This window comes from Gekko japonicus, unplaced genomic scaffold (assembly GCF_001447785.1).
Source record: "Gekko japonicus isolate JY-2015 unplaced genomic scaffold, Gekko_japonicus_V1.1 scaffold1406, whole genome shotgun sequence".
Lineage (NCBI taxonomy): Eukaryota > Metazoa > Chordata > Lepidosauria > Squamata > Gekkonidae > Gekko > Gekko japonicus.
The window spans coordinates 184,365-200,383 of NW_015160254.1; the positions used below are offsets into that span (position 1 = coordinate 184,365).

The 16,019-nt window shown below is 42.2% G+C and overlaps 1 protein-coding gene across 1 annotated transcript in view; it reads right to left on the reverse strand.

Moving 5' to 3' along the window:
• Positions 1-16,019, reverse strand: part of MTA1 (metastasis associated 1) — a 146,419-nt gene that overhangs the window by 77,712 nt on the left and 52,688 nt on the right. The window contains exons 8-13 of the mRNA XM_015414367.1: positions 14,725-14,824; positions 12,183-12,371; positions 9,340-9,414; positions 7,442-7,500; positions 3,242-3,354; positions 4-22 (exon numbers count right to left, since the gene is read on the reverse strand). Coding sequence (XP_015269853.1) covers positions 4-22; positions 3,242-3,354; positions 7,442-7,500; positions 9,340-9,414; positions 12,183-12,371; positions 14,725-14,824 — 555 coding nt within the window. The remainder of the gene's footprint in view (positions 1-3; positions 23-3,241; positions 3,355-7,441; positions 7,501-9,339; positions 9,415-12,182; positions 12,372-14,724; positions 14,825-16,019) is intronic.

Genomic DNA, 16,019 nt, shown 5'->3' on the forward strand with positions numbered 1-16,019 from the left:
TACCACTGGTAAGACTGTGCCGCTATGAAGAGTAAAGGCAGAAATATATACTTATTCGATGTGGATTTTCTTCCAGATTCCCTCTCGACTGAGGATTTTCGCCATCACAAACAGGAGAATCGACCTACTTGCCCAAGTAAACAATATTTACATAAAAGCATTTACACACAGAGGGCACACATCTGTATCATTTTCAGAAACAAACACTGTAATCTTCACTTCCATATAATATTTAGCATCATGGCAATGGGAACTTTTTCTGCATGTCTTTATACTAAATTTGTGGGATCTGCGGCACGCCGGGAGTGATTTGTAATTGCTTTGGTGAATAATCACATGAAACACCCACTTGCATACAAGGCCCTCCCCTGTCTCTGGTATGAGCAGTTTCAATGTAGCACAGGCAGCCACTGCTGTGCTATGTTATAGTAACCACAGGGCCATGCTATTGCATGTGCCCGGCTGCCTTTCTTTCTACCCCTAAAGGACTGCTGGTCTTTCAAAGTAAAAGTAGGAATGAGACCTGTACATGCAGACTCCACATTGTAATGCTATGAAGATTATTAGATTGGAAGATTCACATTCGCTGTGGAGATGTGGCAGTTTCAGCTCTGATGGTCTGTTTGGGTAAATTAATGTTATCTCTAGAGACAGGAACCTAGAAGATTGAGCAGCTAAAACACAGAACACAATACATCTATTTCTTTATCTATTTATTGCAATAAATAGATGTATTGTGTTCTGTGTTTTAGCAGCTCGACCTTCTCGGTTCCTGATATGATTCTCAGGTTGGGTTTTCCCCCCTTTTGCTTTTTTGTCTACAGTGACAGCCATCATTTCAGCTCATTACCTTCTACTACTTTCCTGAAAAATAAATGATCAGCCAGTATGACCAAAAATCTAGCAGTGACTCTGCTACAGTTCCTACTAGTGTTCCCTCTAAGCTGCACTAGGGGGCGCTGGTGCACAACATTTTAGCTAGCTGCTCAGAGAATTTAGCTTTCAGCTCAGGAGCATTTTCCCCCTCAATGGATGGAGGCACCACCTTCTGGGGCCCATAGAATTGGACCCCCTGGTCCAATCTTTTCAAAACTTGGAGGGTTTTTTGAGGAGAGGCACCAGCAGCTATGCTGCACATTTGGTGCTGCTACCTCAAAAAACAGTTGTCGTCCCAGAAACCCAGATCCCCCTGGATCAATTCTCCATTATAACCTACGGGGCCCATTGGCTATAACAGTCCCCATAGGCTATAATGGAGCAGGAAAAATAGATTTATTTTTTTTGCACACTGCTATTATGTTATGTGCGCCTCAGTGTTTAGTCATGCCAGCTACATGACAATGGAAACGTCTTCGGACAGCACTGGATCCTCGGCTTGGAAACGGAGATGAGCACCACCCCCTAGAGTCGGATTCAACTAGCACTCAACCAAGGGAAACCTTTACCTTTATTATGCCTTTCAGTATGATTTGTAAGATGCCTTGAGTCACATTAAAACTGGGATATAAATATTTGAATAAATAACTAGTTTGGGCAGGTTGATAACATTTAAGCAACTTCTTGTTTGTTAGGTTAGGCAGGGTTCTGGCAGTGATTGTTCCTCCTCTATTATACTTGACCTGTAAATTTGTCATATTTCACTAAAAAAAAAAACCAAAGTAGACTGCAAGTGTCCCCCCTCCCCCCCAAGTGCTGGTATGTTTTCTAAGGCTCAGTCCAGGATGACGGTTCGAGGCCAGGTCTACAAATATCATGGACTGGGATGGGTAACTTGTTATCTGGAGGCCAGGTCTACCAATATAGTGGAAAGGGGTAGGTAGACCTGTTCTCTGGGGGCCTGGCCTACCCCCGTAGAGGACAATATTTTCTGTAATGAAATTTGACTTGATTATGTTTTCTCTTATGATGTTTAAATTATTGTTAAAATATCATTTAAATATAGTTGGAAATAATTCATTCTGAGATTTTTACAAGGCTATGGAAATAATCTAAGAAACTAATTTATGTGATAGTCAAATATAGTCAACTTTAATGCTACTAGCTTTTTTTGCTCACGAGGTAGAATTTTTGCTCACAACACTGCGGAGCTTAGAGGGAACATTAGTTCCTACAGGTTTTTCTTTTGGACCAGCTGCCTCTAGATACTGTAATGTAAAGCCTCTTTGGGCAGATTTCCTGGAGAAGTGCATAATGAGGCTGCATGGATATTTCTAAATAAATAGCATTACAAATGCTTTAAAAGTTTTAAAGTGGACCAGTGGCCTGCGCATACACTAGTCATTCCATGTGTACAGATATACACTTTTCTACTATCTCAAGACAAGATGGGCTATGAAATGCTATGATGGTGATTGGGAAGTAATTTCATTTCCTGCCATGGACATGGAAGCAGGAACTCTAGATAGAAAATGATAGCTGGATTTACTGGATTTCAGGAGTCCACTGCAGCTCCTCAAAAAAAGTGAGTGGGCAAGAACAGCTGAAAGATGCTGCAAGAAATAAAGGCCAATAGCTGTAGGAATGTGGGGGTCATTTTCTGAAGCTTTAAGGAGTCTGTGCATGTTTGAACTGTCCCAAATGGTTTTCCTGATTACTTGTCTTCACTGTGTCAAATTTAAATGATGCCATCAGTTTGTGGCTGGGGATTCACCTCTATCATAACCCTCCCAGAAGAGAGGCTGAACTGTATCTCCAAAATGTCTACAGTAGAAGGGAGGAAATCATGTCAATTAGTGCCTTGTCTTCATTCAGGAGCCATCAACTTGTGACTGAAGTTTCCCACCATTGTAACAAAATAAGGGCTCTTCAGTATACTGTCATGAGAAGGAATCATACATACCAGGCTTTCCTCAGCTGGGATTCTACAGTAGGATGAACAGCCTTTCTATATTCCCCTTCCCTTCTAAGGACATCTGAGTAGGGCTTTTCTGCTTGTTCCAGGCACAACCCCTCTCCAATTCTCCTTGTATACAGTGCCAGTGTTGCTGCCTTTGGGGGCCCAGCATCTGCAGGACTTTGCTCCCACCCTGCACTGGGTATTCCCAATGGTGCACATGGACAATATTATTTCTAAGTCAGGCAGGGCTTCAGTGGGGAGCAGGCGGAAGTCCAGCCACCATCACAACATCAACATATATATTCCTTAAAAAGACACAGACAAGTGGACTTGCACCTCCCCAATAACACCAAAGCCTTTCCTTCCTGTTCTTGCACAAACAAGCTCTGTTCACAAGTCACTTACTGTAGCAGCTTTCGCAAGCTCGTCCTGCTCCCATGTTCTGTGCCTGAGCTCCTGTACCATTTACCATTCCAGGCTTCACATTTACATTAATCTTGTTGGGGTTTGGCTTGTTACTTCACACAAAACAAAAAGGGGGAGATTAATTAGATGACTATGACATGAAACATTACTGCAAGCATAATAAAGAAAGCTTGAATAGCTCCCAGGTCTATTGATTCTAAAACAAACAGATTTCACTAACCAGGAAGAAAAAAGTCCTATATTCATTATTACACTTCTCTCTCACACAAACACACATTGTGACAGCAGGTGGGGTGATGCACTAGCCTCTAGACAGCAACAAGACCATAGAAAATCATGGCTGGTGTGTCCAGTGTGTTGTGATCAGGATGGAGTCCCTCTCTATGTCTCCCTAAGACCTTGATGATGAGGGGGATAGGAGGAAACACACAGAACAGCATCCTGTCCATATCTGTCTCCTATGGACTGGTGACTTCTTCCCTCTAGAGCAGAAACATCTGCATTTCTGATCACTGTGGAGGACCACATCCAGAAGAAGCCAATGGCGGAATACAGGTGATAAGTGGTTCACAAGTATGTGAGGCCCACTTGTGAACCACTAAACATCGTGGGCCTCTGCATGGATGATCTCTTCCCTTGCAACATGGGTAGCAACGTTGGTCAGTGTATCTCTCCCACAGGCACCAGGCTACATTGTTTAGAGTGTCTGATGCTGTTCCATTTTGCTTGTTTATATAGTACATGGTGGTTGTGTTATCAACTCTACTAAGACAGTTGAAGTCAACAGGTTTAGAAGGGTGTACTCGGCTTAGCATGGCTCTATAAAGCACTGGTTTCCAGATTTTTATTTTTATTTTAAATCTAATTTCACACCTCTATGCTGGTTTGACTGTCTTAAAAGAATTCTGGCAGGGATAACGTAACAAAAATGTTCCTAGTGAGGCTTGGGATTCAATTTGGATTAACCCATCATAAACACCATTAATATTGGTGATAAACACCATTAATACTGGTGGACTTAAAGGACGCTTTTAGCAAAGATACAATGTTATTGGTATTTCATAGCATAATTCCTGTTGGAAATTTGTAATACAACCTGAAACAAATTCACACCCTTCTAAAACTATTGACTTTGATGGCTTTAGAAGGGTCCATTTAGGACTGCACTATTATTCTAGCTCTTTAGATATGTGCTGGAGGTATAAAACCAATAAAGCTGATCTTATCAACGTCTTTTGAAGTTGCCCAAGGATCAGAAGTTATGGTCACAGGAGAGATTATAGTATGACTATCTTTGAATCTTAAAGAAATATCACTATACTATTTCTAAACAAATGCTCATGTTCTGGAATAATGAAGTTCAGGATAAGGTTGTACATTATGTATGTTGCTGTTAGATATAATTCGTTGTTGTCCTGATATGTATATTCATTCTGTATTTTAAATCTGTACTAATTGGTATTTATATAGTACATTTTCTGTGTTGCAGATGGATTTCCTTAGGGATGGCGGTGATTTGAAGGCTTGTCCAAGTGACAAGTGGGCATTTTAAAAACATTTTTCAACATTGTTGGACTGTTAAATTTTAGTAGATTTTAAAATACTTCATTGTGTTGCACTTTTAATAATTCCGTCGTAATCAGCAGCCTCATAAACCCATATGGTAAAGAATGTGTCATAAAACATTTTAATTAAAGGGAAATGAATAAACAAGGGGATGAGAGAGATTAGCTATCACAGCTTTGTATTCCTCAAAGAGCTATACCAACATTAGTCACTTCTTCCTGCACTAACTTGACTGCAAACACCACTCCCAATTATGTCACCTCTTACCTTGGGATTGAATGGAAGCTATTCGGTTATACAAGAGAAAGTACAGCTTGGGACTCTACCATGGCAGTGGTAAAAGTTGTCCCTTTCTGCTCCCAACATATGATGGGGAACCTCCCTTGCAGGGGACCGTAAGCTCACGACCAACTTACCAATGTATCTCCAATTCTGAATGTTTGTTTATATATTTTATTAGACTTATATCTCACTCTATTCCAGGGCAGCTTACAACAATCAAGATATAATACTTCAGCATATTACAATTTTAAAATCCACGTTATTATAAGTTAAAACCTAAGACTTCTTTACTACATCAGATGCTTGGGGGGGGGTCAACAGTAGGAGGGCTTCTAATGTCCACACTGGTGGCAATGTTCCCTCTAAGCTGTGGAGTCTTGTGAGCAAAAATTCTACTTTGTGAGCTACTGGCATTAAAGTTATGAGCAAGCAATCTGGCTCCTGCATAAACTAGTTTGCTCTGGAGCCCTCCTTCCTGAGCTGAGACAAAAATGTGTGAGAAAGCGGCTAAAAAACTGTGAGCTAGCTCACTCTAACTCAGCTTAGAGGGAACACTGACTGGTGGACCTCCTGATGGCACCTGGTATTTTTGGCCACTGTGTGACAGAGTGCTGGACTGGATGGGCCTTTGGCCTGATCCAACATTGGCGTCTCTTATGTTCTTATGCCACCCTAATATGTATCACAAGTGGACAAGTGGTGGCGGCCAGTAGAAAGAAAAAATAATGGAAAGGAGAAAGGGGGAGGGAAGGGGAAAAGGGAGGCCAGCAGATCTCTCTAACTGTTGGTGTCCTCAGCCATATGCCAGTGGAACATCTCGGTCTTACAGGCTCTGTGGAATTGAACCAGGTCCCGCAGGGCCCGAGTCTCACTAGGCAGAGAGTTCCACCAGGTAGGGGCCAGGGCTGAAAAGGCTCTGGCCCTGGTCGAGGGCAGCCGGATCGTCCTGGGGCCAGGGACCACTAGTAAGTTGTCACCAGAAGAGCATAAGGCTCCCTGAGGGGTGTATAGGGAGAGGCAGTCCTTTTTAGCTCTAGGACTTCTTGCAATAAAAAAGAAAAAAATGAACTGATGGCTTATGGTTTTGAAGATTAAAAGGCAAAAGCAAAGCTTATACAGAAAGGTGATCAATTTCCCTTGGTCTGATTTGGGACTAAGGTTGTAATGAGTATGGATTCCAGCAGCAGAGAAAATCGGATATTATTCCTTCTTTCACAACTGTAGTATGTATTGTTTTGTTTTTATCTTTTTTGTAGGTGTTAACCTATTCTGTTCTTGTCTCTTTTTCCTTTCTTTTTATTATCTGTATAAAAAAATTCTAATAATTTTTTTTTAAAAAGAGAGAACTGAAGGTATCCATGGTCTGAATTACAGTTCTCTCCTGTTTCAGATGTTAGCTTGCTTCTTGATTTAGCATGCATACTTGCAAACAGAAACTTTGGCAGCTGAATGTTAACCATTTATAAAGACTGTCTACCTAACACTGTAGATTGTCTGACACACACTGGAAAATTATTAGATTTTTTTTTGTTATATTCAAAAATTAAAATAATGGTAGAGCAACACCAGTAAAATGAACAAAACAGAACAAAAAAGGGGGGGCCTTAAATTAAATTTAACAAGTATAAAGTTATTTTGGAATTACTCTGTTCTTTACCAAATAACTTAAAATATGAGACCAGGTTCTTTTAAACTTGGTAACCATTGCTGACGAAGGCAAGGAGTTAAAATTAAAAGTTAGTTTAGCTAAAACATATTGTTCCCTAACTCTGGAGTGCGACAATTATTAAAATTTTTGAAGAAAGGATATTTAAAACAATCTGTTGAATCTTTGCCTTAAAAAGTATTTCACTCAGAATTCTAAGAGAAACATTCCCAAAGTCTCCAATGTCTGTTGTATTTATTTATAACATCAGCATACTGCCACTAAAGAGACTGGCTTAAGGTGGCTAACAGTGCGATCTTAAATAGTTACACCTTTACAAATATATGGGTTTAGGATTGCAGTGTAAGACCCTTGAATATTGAGGGGTGGGGACGTTTTCTCCTCAGTTTCTCTGATCTTCTTCCAGGTCTTCTCACTTACAGCTAGGAGACTCGAAATTATTTTAGCTGTAGATAATAAGCAGATATTCTCCTCTTACTAGTATTCTCCCTTTTCCTCTTATTAGTATGTAAGTAGTATGTTACTGTTATTATTGTTCATGTGCTACCCTTTAATATCCAATTTACTATTGAATATTTTTACATATGATAGTCCTATTATAAGTCAAAGGTTGCGTTTGCACTCAGCTATACTAAATAAATAAAATTGACAATAGAAGTACTTACTAGTTAGGAATATATACTTGCTTTAGCTTGCTTTCTGCCTCAGCAGCTTTCAACCGTTTCTTAGAACAAAATACAAAAACAGAACAAGTAAGAACATCATCTATAATAATGTTAAAAGCATCTCTCTCTCAGAAGGAACCACATGACTTTTTTTCTCCTTTTTTTCTCTGTCTGACCCCCAGATGTTAAAATATATATAGATGTATTCTGACCCATTTTAGGATGCTGAGGAATTAAAAAACCTTTTGTTGCAATATGTCTGATTATGGCACACAAGAGGCTGATATTAATTCACAATACATACATTTTTTAGTTCACTTTTATGGGGAAATGGTGAAGTCAGACTATCAGGGAAGTTTCAGTATTAAACTTGGTAGGTGAAAAGGCAACAGAAATGAGGGAAACTTTGTATAACTCTATATCACAGATAGTTTGATGAAAAAATGTAGCTGTTTTGCTCTACCAACAGGTGTGTGTAACTGTTGAGAGAGATCACTTGGCTGTCACTCCTCAGACAAACAGGTACAAGTTTACCTGACACAAAACTGCTAAAGACTGTGGAGGCAGGAATATACAAAAGGTCAAATTTTCCTTCTTTAACACTTGATAGGGATCACCCCACTTTCCTAGGGGCTATTTCCCTATTTCCTAAGAGCTATTTTCCTCAGGGAAGGACTACTGGTTCCACTTTCCTATTTCAGGATCCTCTCCGACCCTTCAGTTGCCTCTCTCCACTCCCTCATTGCCAACTCCTAACTCCCAAATTAACTGCTGTTTTCCAGTTATCTCTCCAACATTCCATCAGCTGCCATTGGCCACTCTTAGGGAGAGACGGGACCTCACCCTATCACAACTGCCCATAACCAAGCATTCTTTATTTTCATGTATGTGGAAATGTTCTAAATAGTTTTCATTTACTGCACTGCTGTTTTTTTAATTTTTATAATCCACAATGACTCTTTGTGAGAAGGGCAGACCATAAATGAAATTAAGAAATAAAACATCAAACTCCACTGCAATTTCTCAGTTACAGAAAGAAGGGTAAAAGAGACAATTTACCCCACAGTGAACATAACAGTTTTCTATTTCAGCACTAAATGAAGTGGCCCGTAAAATGGGCCATTTCCACAGAGTGTTCTGCACAGGCCTCAATGCTGTTGGGAAATTCCCCACAGAATCATGGTGCATCCGGGCACCATCAGTGGTTTCCCTGGCCTTTCTCCAATCATTCACAAACCTGCTTTGCTCCAAAGTTTTGGGAAAGATCTGGATGGCTGCACTGTGGGTGGGAAAATTAGGATTTTCCAATCACATGGCAGCTGCTTCCCCTGACCCTGTCCCTGCAAAAGCCATCTCCACTTCCAGCAGGGACTTTATATTATTTTTTAAAAATCTGCTCTAGAATACTGTTATATCATTATACCACTGTAACAATGTCTGTAATAGGTTCTCTTAATTCCCAGCTTTCATCTTTTTTAAAAAAGTCTCTAGTCCCTGTCCTTGGTGGAGAAGCCTGCCATGTGGATGCCCCATTGCCACTGCAGCCGCATCAGCAATGGGAAACTACACTAGCCCATCCCTGTGTGTTGGCTTAAGACCTCTGGTCAATGAAGCTAATAAATGAAAGGAAAGGCCCATCCTTGTGTGGGAACCATCATGGTCTCAACTATACTTTTTCCAAATGTGACCCGAAGAGGTATCTATTACCATTCAGCCTCAATCCCGAAATCCCCTCCCCCATCAGTCATGAATGTCTGCAAGAAAAGGAGCACGAGTTCCAGATCATCCAAAGAGACAGTGACTCTGACCACACAGCATTAAATGTACCACCACCTAAGTTGCCCCAACAGGAGTTTAATACAAGAACATTCCTTGGAATCAAATTGCATCGCTCTTACCTGTTGGACATAGCGGTCTGTTGTTTTCCACATATAGTAATATTCAATTATGCTGGTTAAGGACTTCCATGGAAGCTTAGAACACAAAAAAGGGGTGTTATAAATCTACAAGATACACCAAGAAGAGACTAGAACTGAGCATACAATCATAGTCAGGATTGGAAAGTTTCCAAGTACAAACTAGACCTGGCCAATGTCAGGTATGAAATGAACAAAAATACTGTTGCACTTACATGTAACCGCTGTTCATTGAGTGGTCATCTGTGCAGTCACAGGTTCCCACCATTTTACCATTAAAAGGAGGAAGGAGCACCCCTTCTTCAGTCCCTCTATGCCACTGCTGGAGAAAATGTGGCATACAACATTTTAACAAAAAACAGCTCACAGCAGAACAGGATGGAGTGACCGTTCAATGAACAAAAGTTACAGGTAAGTGCAACCATGTTTTCGTCATCATGGTACTTGTACAATCCAGGCGAGCTGATTTACCAGGCAAGGAAGGCAAGTGTGAGCTCTAGTTGAATAAGGACTGAAGCAGTTATGGGTGCCAGGTGTACCTTGACCAAAGTGCAAGACAACCCATGTTGCACCAGTTGCAGGAGGCAGTCCAAGTTATCCCCTAGAGGGCAGAATAGTGAGTAGATGGCTTTCTGGCTTTCAAGATTACTTGAATAAGAACAAGAGAAGAGATTGGATTTCTACCCCGCCCTTCATTACCCAAAGGCGTCTCAGAGCAGCATACAAACTCCTTTCCCTTCCCCTCCCCACAACAGACACCCTGTGAGGTAGGTGGGGCTGAGAGAGCTCTTGACAGAAACTGCTCTTTTTCAAGAACAGCTGTGCCAGAACTATGGCTTGCCCAAGGTCATCCAGCAAGTGGAGGAGTGGGGAATCAAACCCGGTTCTCCCGGATTAGAGTCCGCGCACTTAACCCCTACACCAAACTGGCTCTTAACAGGATCTGAGAGGGGTTCCATTTGACTGTCCCCTTCCAGACACAGAGCTGCAAGAGAAGTCAGCCCAGGATCGTGGGGGCAGCAGGAGCTGAGAGTTCCATGCTGCCTCGGCTGGGGCTGGCCCCTCTTGCAGCTCGGTTTAAATAGAGCTGCAAGAGAAGTCAGCTGAGGATTGGCTGAGGTGGTGGGAGCTGAGAGCTCCCCTCCACCTCAGCTTGGCATTGGCTTCTCCTGCAGCCCAGTTTAAACTGAGCTGCATGAGAAATCAGTCCAGGTGCCAGCATAGCTTCTGATGTACAATCTCCCCCCCCCCCTCTTTTCTTCCTTAAAATCCTGGATCTGAATACAACACCAGCATTGGGATCCATGATTTTTTGGGAAACCCATCCCCCCCCCGGTTCAATATGCCCCCCCAAAAAAAACGGGGGGAGGGATTGCACACCCCTAGCCAGGATCAGTGGTTGCTATCTATAATGGCCAAAGGATAGGCCATAGAATTCAGAGAGAACCTGGGCTTTTGGACGACGTGGAGGCTCAGCTGGATCCAAACAACAACATGTGTCTGGATCCTTTGTCTTGGCCATCCTCATGACTGTCATAGGAGTACAGCCAGTTGTACTGATGATAAGGGTCAAGGTATGATTCAAAGTAGTCATGTATGGCTGCGAGAGTTGGACTATAAGGAAGGCCGAGCGCCGAAGAATACATTCTTTTGAACTATGGTGCTGGAGAAGACTCTTGGACTGCAAGAAGAACAAATCAGTCAATCCTAAAAGAAGTCAACCCTGACTGTTCCCTGGAAGGCCAGATAATGAAACTGAAGCTCAAATACTTTGGCCACCAAATGAGAAGGGAGCACTCACTGGAGAAGACCCTGATGCTGGGAAAGATTGAAGGTCAAAGAAGACGGGGACGGCAAAGGATGAGTTGGGTAGACAGTGTCATAGATGCAACAAACATGAAGTTGAGCAAACTTCAGAGGACGGCAGAAGACCGGAACGCCTGGCGTGATCTGGTCCATGGGGTCACGAAGAGTCGGACTCGACTGTGCGATTGAACAAAAAAAAAAATGATTCAAAGTCCATCAACTCTGAATGTTACAGTACTGGGTGATTTGTTTGTATCTGTGCCATGCTTTTTTTTAGCAGGTGGTTCAGAGGAGCTGAGTTTCAATGCAGCATGAGCTGATGTTGAACATTTGATGGGGTGATGATGGGCCTGAAGTTGATAGAATGGGTTCACCGGAACGGTCAGAAAGGAAGAGGCGTGAACTCATCTACCTGGAGTTTGATGAGGAGCTGGACTCAGTCAGTTATTCAAAGTAGAGCTGAAGAGGGCTTTCTCCCACAGGGTGTCTTTCATGTGGGAAGTCTGATTGGTGGCTTGCCTTAGGAGTGAACTGCTTGCGGATGGAGCACTTCAAGACACTGTGCTCTGGCCTAAGCAGTGTAGGCACAGCTGTTTCGGTCCCGCCCCAATGAGGAGAGAATAGTGATGAGGTGGCTAGTACCCCAACAAGGAGACTTGGTCTGGAAGTTCTTACCATCAAGCTTCAAGGAGGTGACTTCTCTCGGTGGCAGCAGACAAAGAGTTGAGGGAAGGTGCTCCTTCCTCCTCTTAACTCCTAAGAGGCCCACACTCAGTGTGGAGAAGGGGCAGGTTAAGCTTTTTGGAGCTTGAAAAAACACAGTCGGCCTGTGCATGCCCAGAGTCCATGTAGGACTGCACAGGTACCATGATGACGAACAAGACACTTGCTCAGGCTAGTAGAAAATGTCTTCCTCACAATCAACAAAACATGACATAGAGAAGCAACCAAACCCCAATTTGCAATAATCCAATAAACTACAGAATACTGCCCATGATTTACTGCATGTGCCTACTTACAAAATCTTGCTGGATATCAGTGAAGTCTTTTCCATATTTTTCCAGGGCTTCTTCAAAGAGATTTGCCTCCGATGCCGACCACTCCTCCATCTCATCCCTGCACAAGACAGGCCCACCCTGTGGCACAAGTGCAGAGATTGCCTTGGATATGTCATAGACATTTTTGTGCAAAGTGTCCATGGCGTGGAACTAAATGGGGAAAAAGCCCAAATATTGTTAAGCGTAAAAAAAAGTTTACAATGTGGAGAAACATTTAAAAATCAAATGGCTATCGCAGATCTTACACAGCTTGCTTCGCCAGACTCTCTCACTTGCTCAGCCATTTCATGTTTTAACCTGGGTCCTAGAATCAGAACTCTGAGCATGAGATTTCTGTGGTGAATGTCAATAAATCAAAAGTAGATTTGCAGCTGACAGAGCGAATGTTTTAAGCATGTTTTTATTTTAATTTTTAAAAAGGCCTTCTGTTTGTGTCCTTTATAAAGTTTATATCTCCGCTACCTGGCATTACATTTTATGACACGCATGGCCCGGCCCAGCAAGGTCTCATTTATGTCAGATCTGGCCCTCATAACAAATGAGTTCGACACCCCTGGCTTAAAAGAAGATAATTCTTTTCAGTGACTGTTTTTACACTGTCAAATGTATGCCTGTGAAAACCTGACTAATATTTTGGCCTTCTCTTTCTGATATTTTCAGCTGAAACAGTTAGAATTTCCTATTCATAGGTTCTGCTGATCACAGAAGCATTCCTGACTGGTTGGATTGGTTTGAGCCATAAATGAATCCAGGATATGACCATCCTGAGGCACACCAGTTGATCAGAACATCTGTATGCAGCTCTTCTCAAATGTGTTTTCTTTCTGTCACTGCAAGGTTAAAATATCCCCTGGGATACACCCAAATTTGTGAGCATGGAACAGAAACTTCAAAACCACAATGGTTAAAAATAACTTACGTGTTCTAATAAAAAAATATTTATTTACATTTGCATGCATTTCAAACTGAACTTCCACTATCAGAGAAGGATTATCACTGGTAATATTTTTTTTTACTGGCACAGGAAAACTTTCCATTTTCTCATACTAATAAATCACATCTACTTCAGAGGCCTTGAAGTATCTCAGGCACAATTACCAGAATAAAAACGCATTTAAGTGAGCAAACAAATGAGAAGGCAGGATGTTTTTATCATTGGTTTATGTCATCCCCAAATCCACAGTGTGAAGTGACCTCAAACACAGAACTTAGTTTTCCAGTTTTGTCTGAAGAAGTGTGTTTTGCACACGAAAGCTTACACTTTGAATAAAACTCAAAGGTGGCACTTGATTCAAACTTGGTTCTACAGAACTTCTCAGTTATACACACACACTCACACACATACCCATGTACACACACACACAAATATAAAGACACACATACCACCCATGTAAAACATCGCGTGGTTCCTTAGGCTTTAAACTTTGAGAACTAAAGAGAATCACATCTCCTAAACCATGCATCATTCTGATGTTCTGCTCCCTGTCTGCACCACACACAGCTAGGGTTGGAAGCTCCATGTCCGGGAGCTTCGCACACCACGATGACGTCACCCAGAAGTGACGTCATCTTGCCGGGTACACCGTCGAGGGATGCTCTAGTGTTTGGCTTTAAAACTCTATGGTACCATAGTCTGAGTCTATGGCTTAGAGGGAACACTGCATACCACCCATGTAAAACACCACGTGGTTCCTTAGGCTTTAAAATTTGAGAACTAAAGATAATCACATCTCCTAAACCATGCATCATTCTGATCTTCTGCTCCCTGTCTGCACCACACACAGCTAGGATTGCCAGGTCCCTACCTGGCATCCAGAGGGGGTTGGAAGCTCCATGTCCAGGAGCTTCGCACACCACGATGACGTCACCTGCTGCATTTCACTGAACACCTAAGACCATTTACCAATTGACAATGCTGGTGATGGCCTACAAAGCCCTTAAGGGCCTGCAGGACCATCTGTCTCCTGCTATGCTCATCGGAATGAAGCCTTCTGAAGGTGCCACCCTGCAAGTGGCTAAGATACCCAGATGCCCATTTGCACGCATCTTCTATGGCGGCCCCCACTTTGTGGGATGTTTGCTTGAGGAGGTCAGTTAGGCTCCCACTCTTCTACAATTTCACAGAATATACAAAACAAAAATGTTCAGGAGAGCATTTTTTTTTAAGGGGACTGTAATGGAATGGTTCAGGAGGTCACTTTTACAAAGGAATAGGATTAAAGTCTATTGCAATGCTTTTACTGTAGGGTATCACCTTGCTTTTACTGCATTGTCTTCCACCTTTGTAACCCAGTTTCTGTATTATGGTATGTCATGACTTAGACAGGTTTGCTTGCTTGTTTGTTTGTTTGCATTGTTTTCTAGCTCTGTAATCCTAGTCCTACTGCACTGATCATTGGATGTTTTACCCTACCTGATCAATCTGCGTTTTATGTTTTATAATCCACCTTGAGTCTCCAGAAGAAAGGCAGGCTATAAATGAAGTACACAAAGAAACTCTTACCAGCGTGATATCTCTAGAAGCCGCTGCAGCACTCATGTGTAAACTGGGCTGCCGAACGGAACTACTGCAATCTAGAGCACGAGCAAATGTGCCAACAGATCTGAGAAGAAAGCAGAATCAATTTTCTATGCAAGAGCAAAACCCAGAGACGAGATCTGCAAAGAAAACATGTCTTTAGCAAAAACAAGACTGCTCTTCGTGTTCCTTCAAGTAACTTATTTCCGGCAGAAAGAGGATTTCTTCTTCCCTCTAGAACATAATCTTCAGTACATAAACTGGGTCTGTCCTAAGTATTCTTCTATGCTTGTGAAAGTTGCACAATTCTCTGTTTACCAAAACCCATTCACTTCAAAAGCATCCTGACCAGTCTTTCTGATGCGCTTCTCTAGAGTCATGTTCTCTACCTCTGCCACATGTTCTGAAGCTGGAGTTCTGCCAGGTCAGGATCCTTCCTGGGGGCTTCCTCATGAAGCAAACTGGATCTTGCACCTCCTGACTGCTTATATAAGCAGCTGGTTAGTAGACTATATAGAATAAAATGCACATGTTCCTTGAAAGCTCCTGGAACTCTAGACTGCCAGTCATATGGCACTCAGATTTAGCTGAGACTCCTGTCACATTCAGCATCCCCGGGCAGTCATCTCCATGGAAATAATGGCTGGTATATGCAGGGAACTGGAGGTACCAAGGGTCATTCAGGGTCTAATCTTTGCTCATTCACTAGGCCAACTCCTTGACACTGTTCCTCGTAAGCTACTTAACCTGATGTGTGACCTGAACCTGGAAGAGAAGCAGCAATCTGTAAGGGCGTAGCATGGAAACCAGCCTGCAGAATTACCTCCTGGCACAAAATCAGCATTTCCAAAAAGTCGTGCCAAGGTCATCAGTTCTTTGTGTTGTTTCCATAGAACTGTTTTATGAGTTGTTGGGTCTTCTGACCTCTTCTGGGATCAAGATATATACTATTTTTGGTTTCTATTTTCATTCTCACGTGCTGAAAATGCTTGCTGGTTATTAAGATGCCTTTTCCAACTGATCAAAGACCTGCAATCCTTCCTTTGTCCAGCTATTAGCCATTTCAAATGGAAGATTTCTCTGGTGTCCCCATTTTTACGGAAACCGTTTAAAAAACGAAGTAACCCCCCAAATGAATGCTGGTTTGCCAGCACTGGATCTATCAACTCTATTTTCAGGAAGTCATGAATGGTAGAGAGGGAAAAACAGGTTGCTTACCTGTAACTGGTGATCTTCGAGTGGTCATCTGTGCATTCACACCCATGGGATCTAGTGCGCAC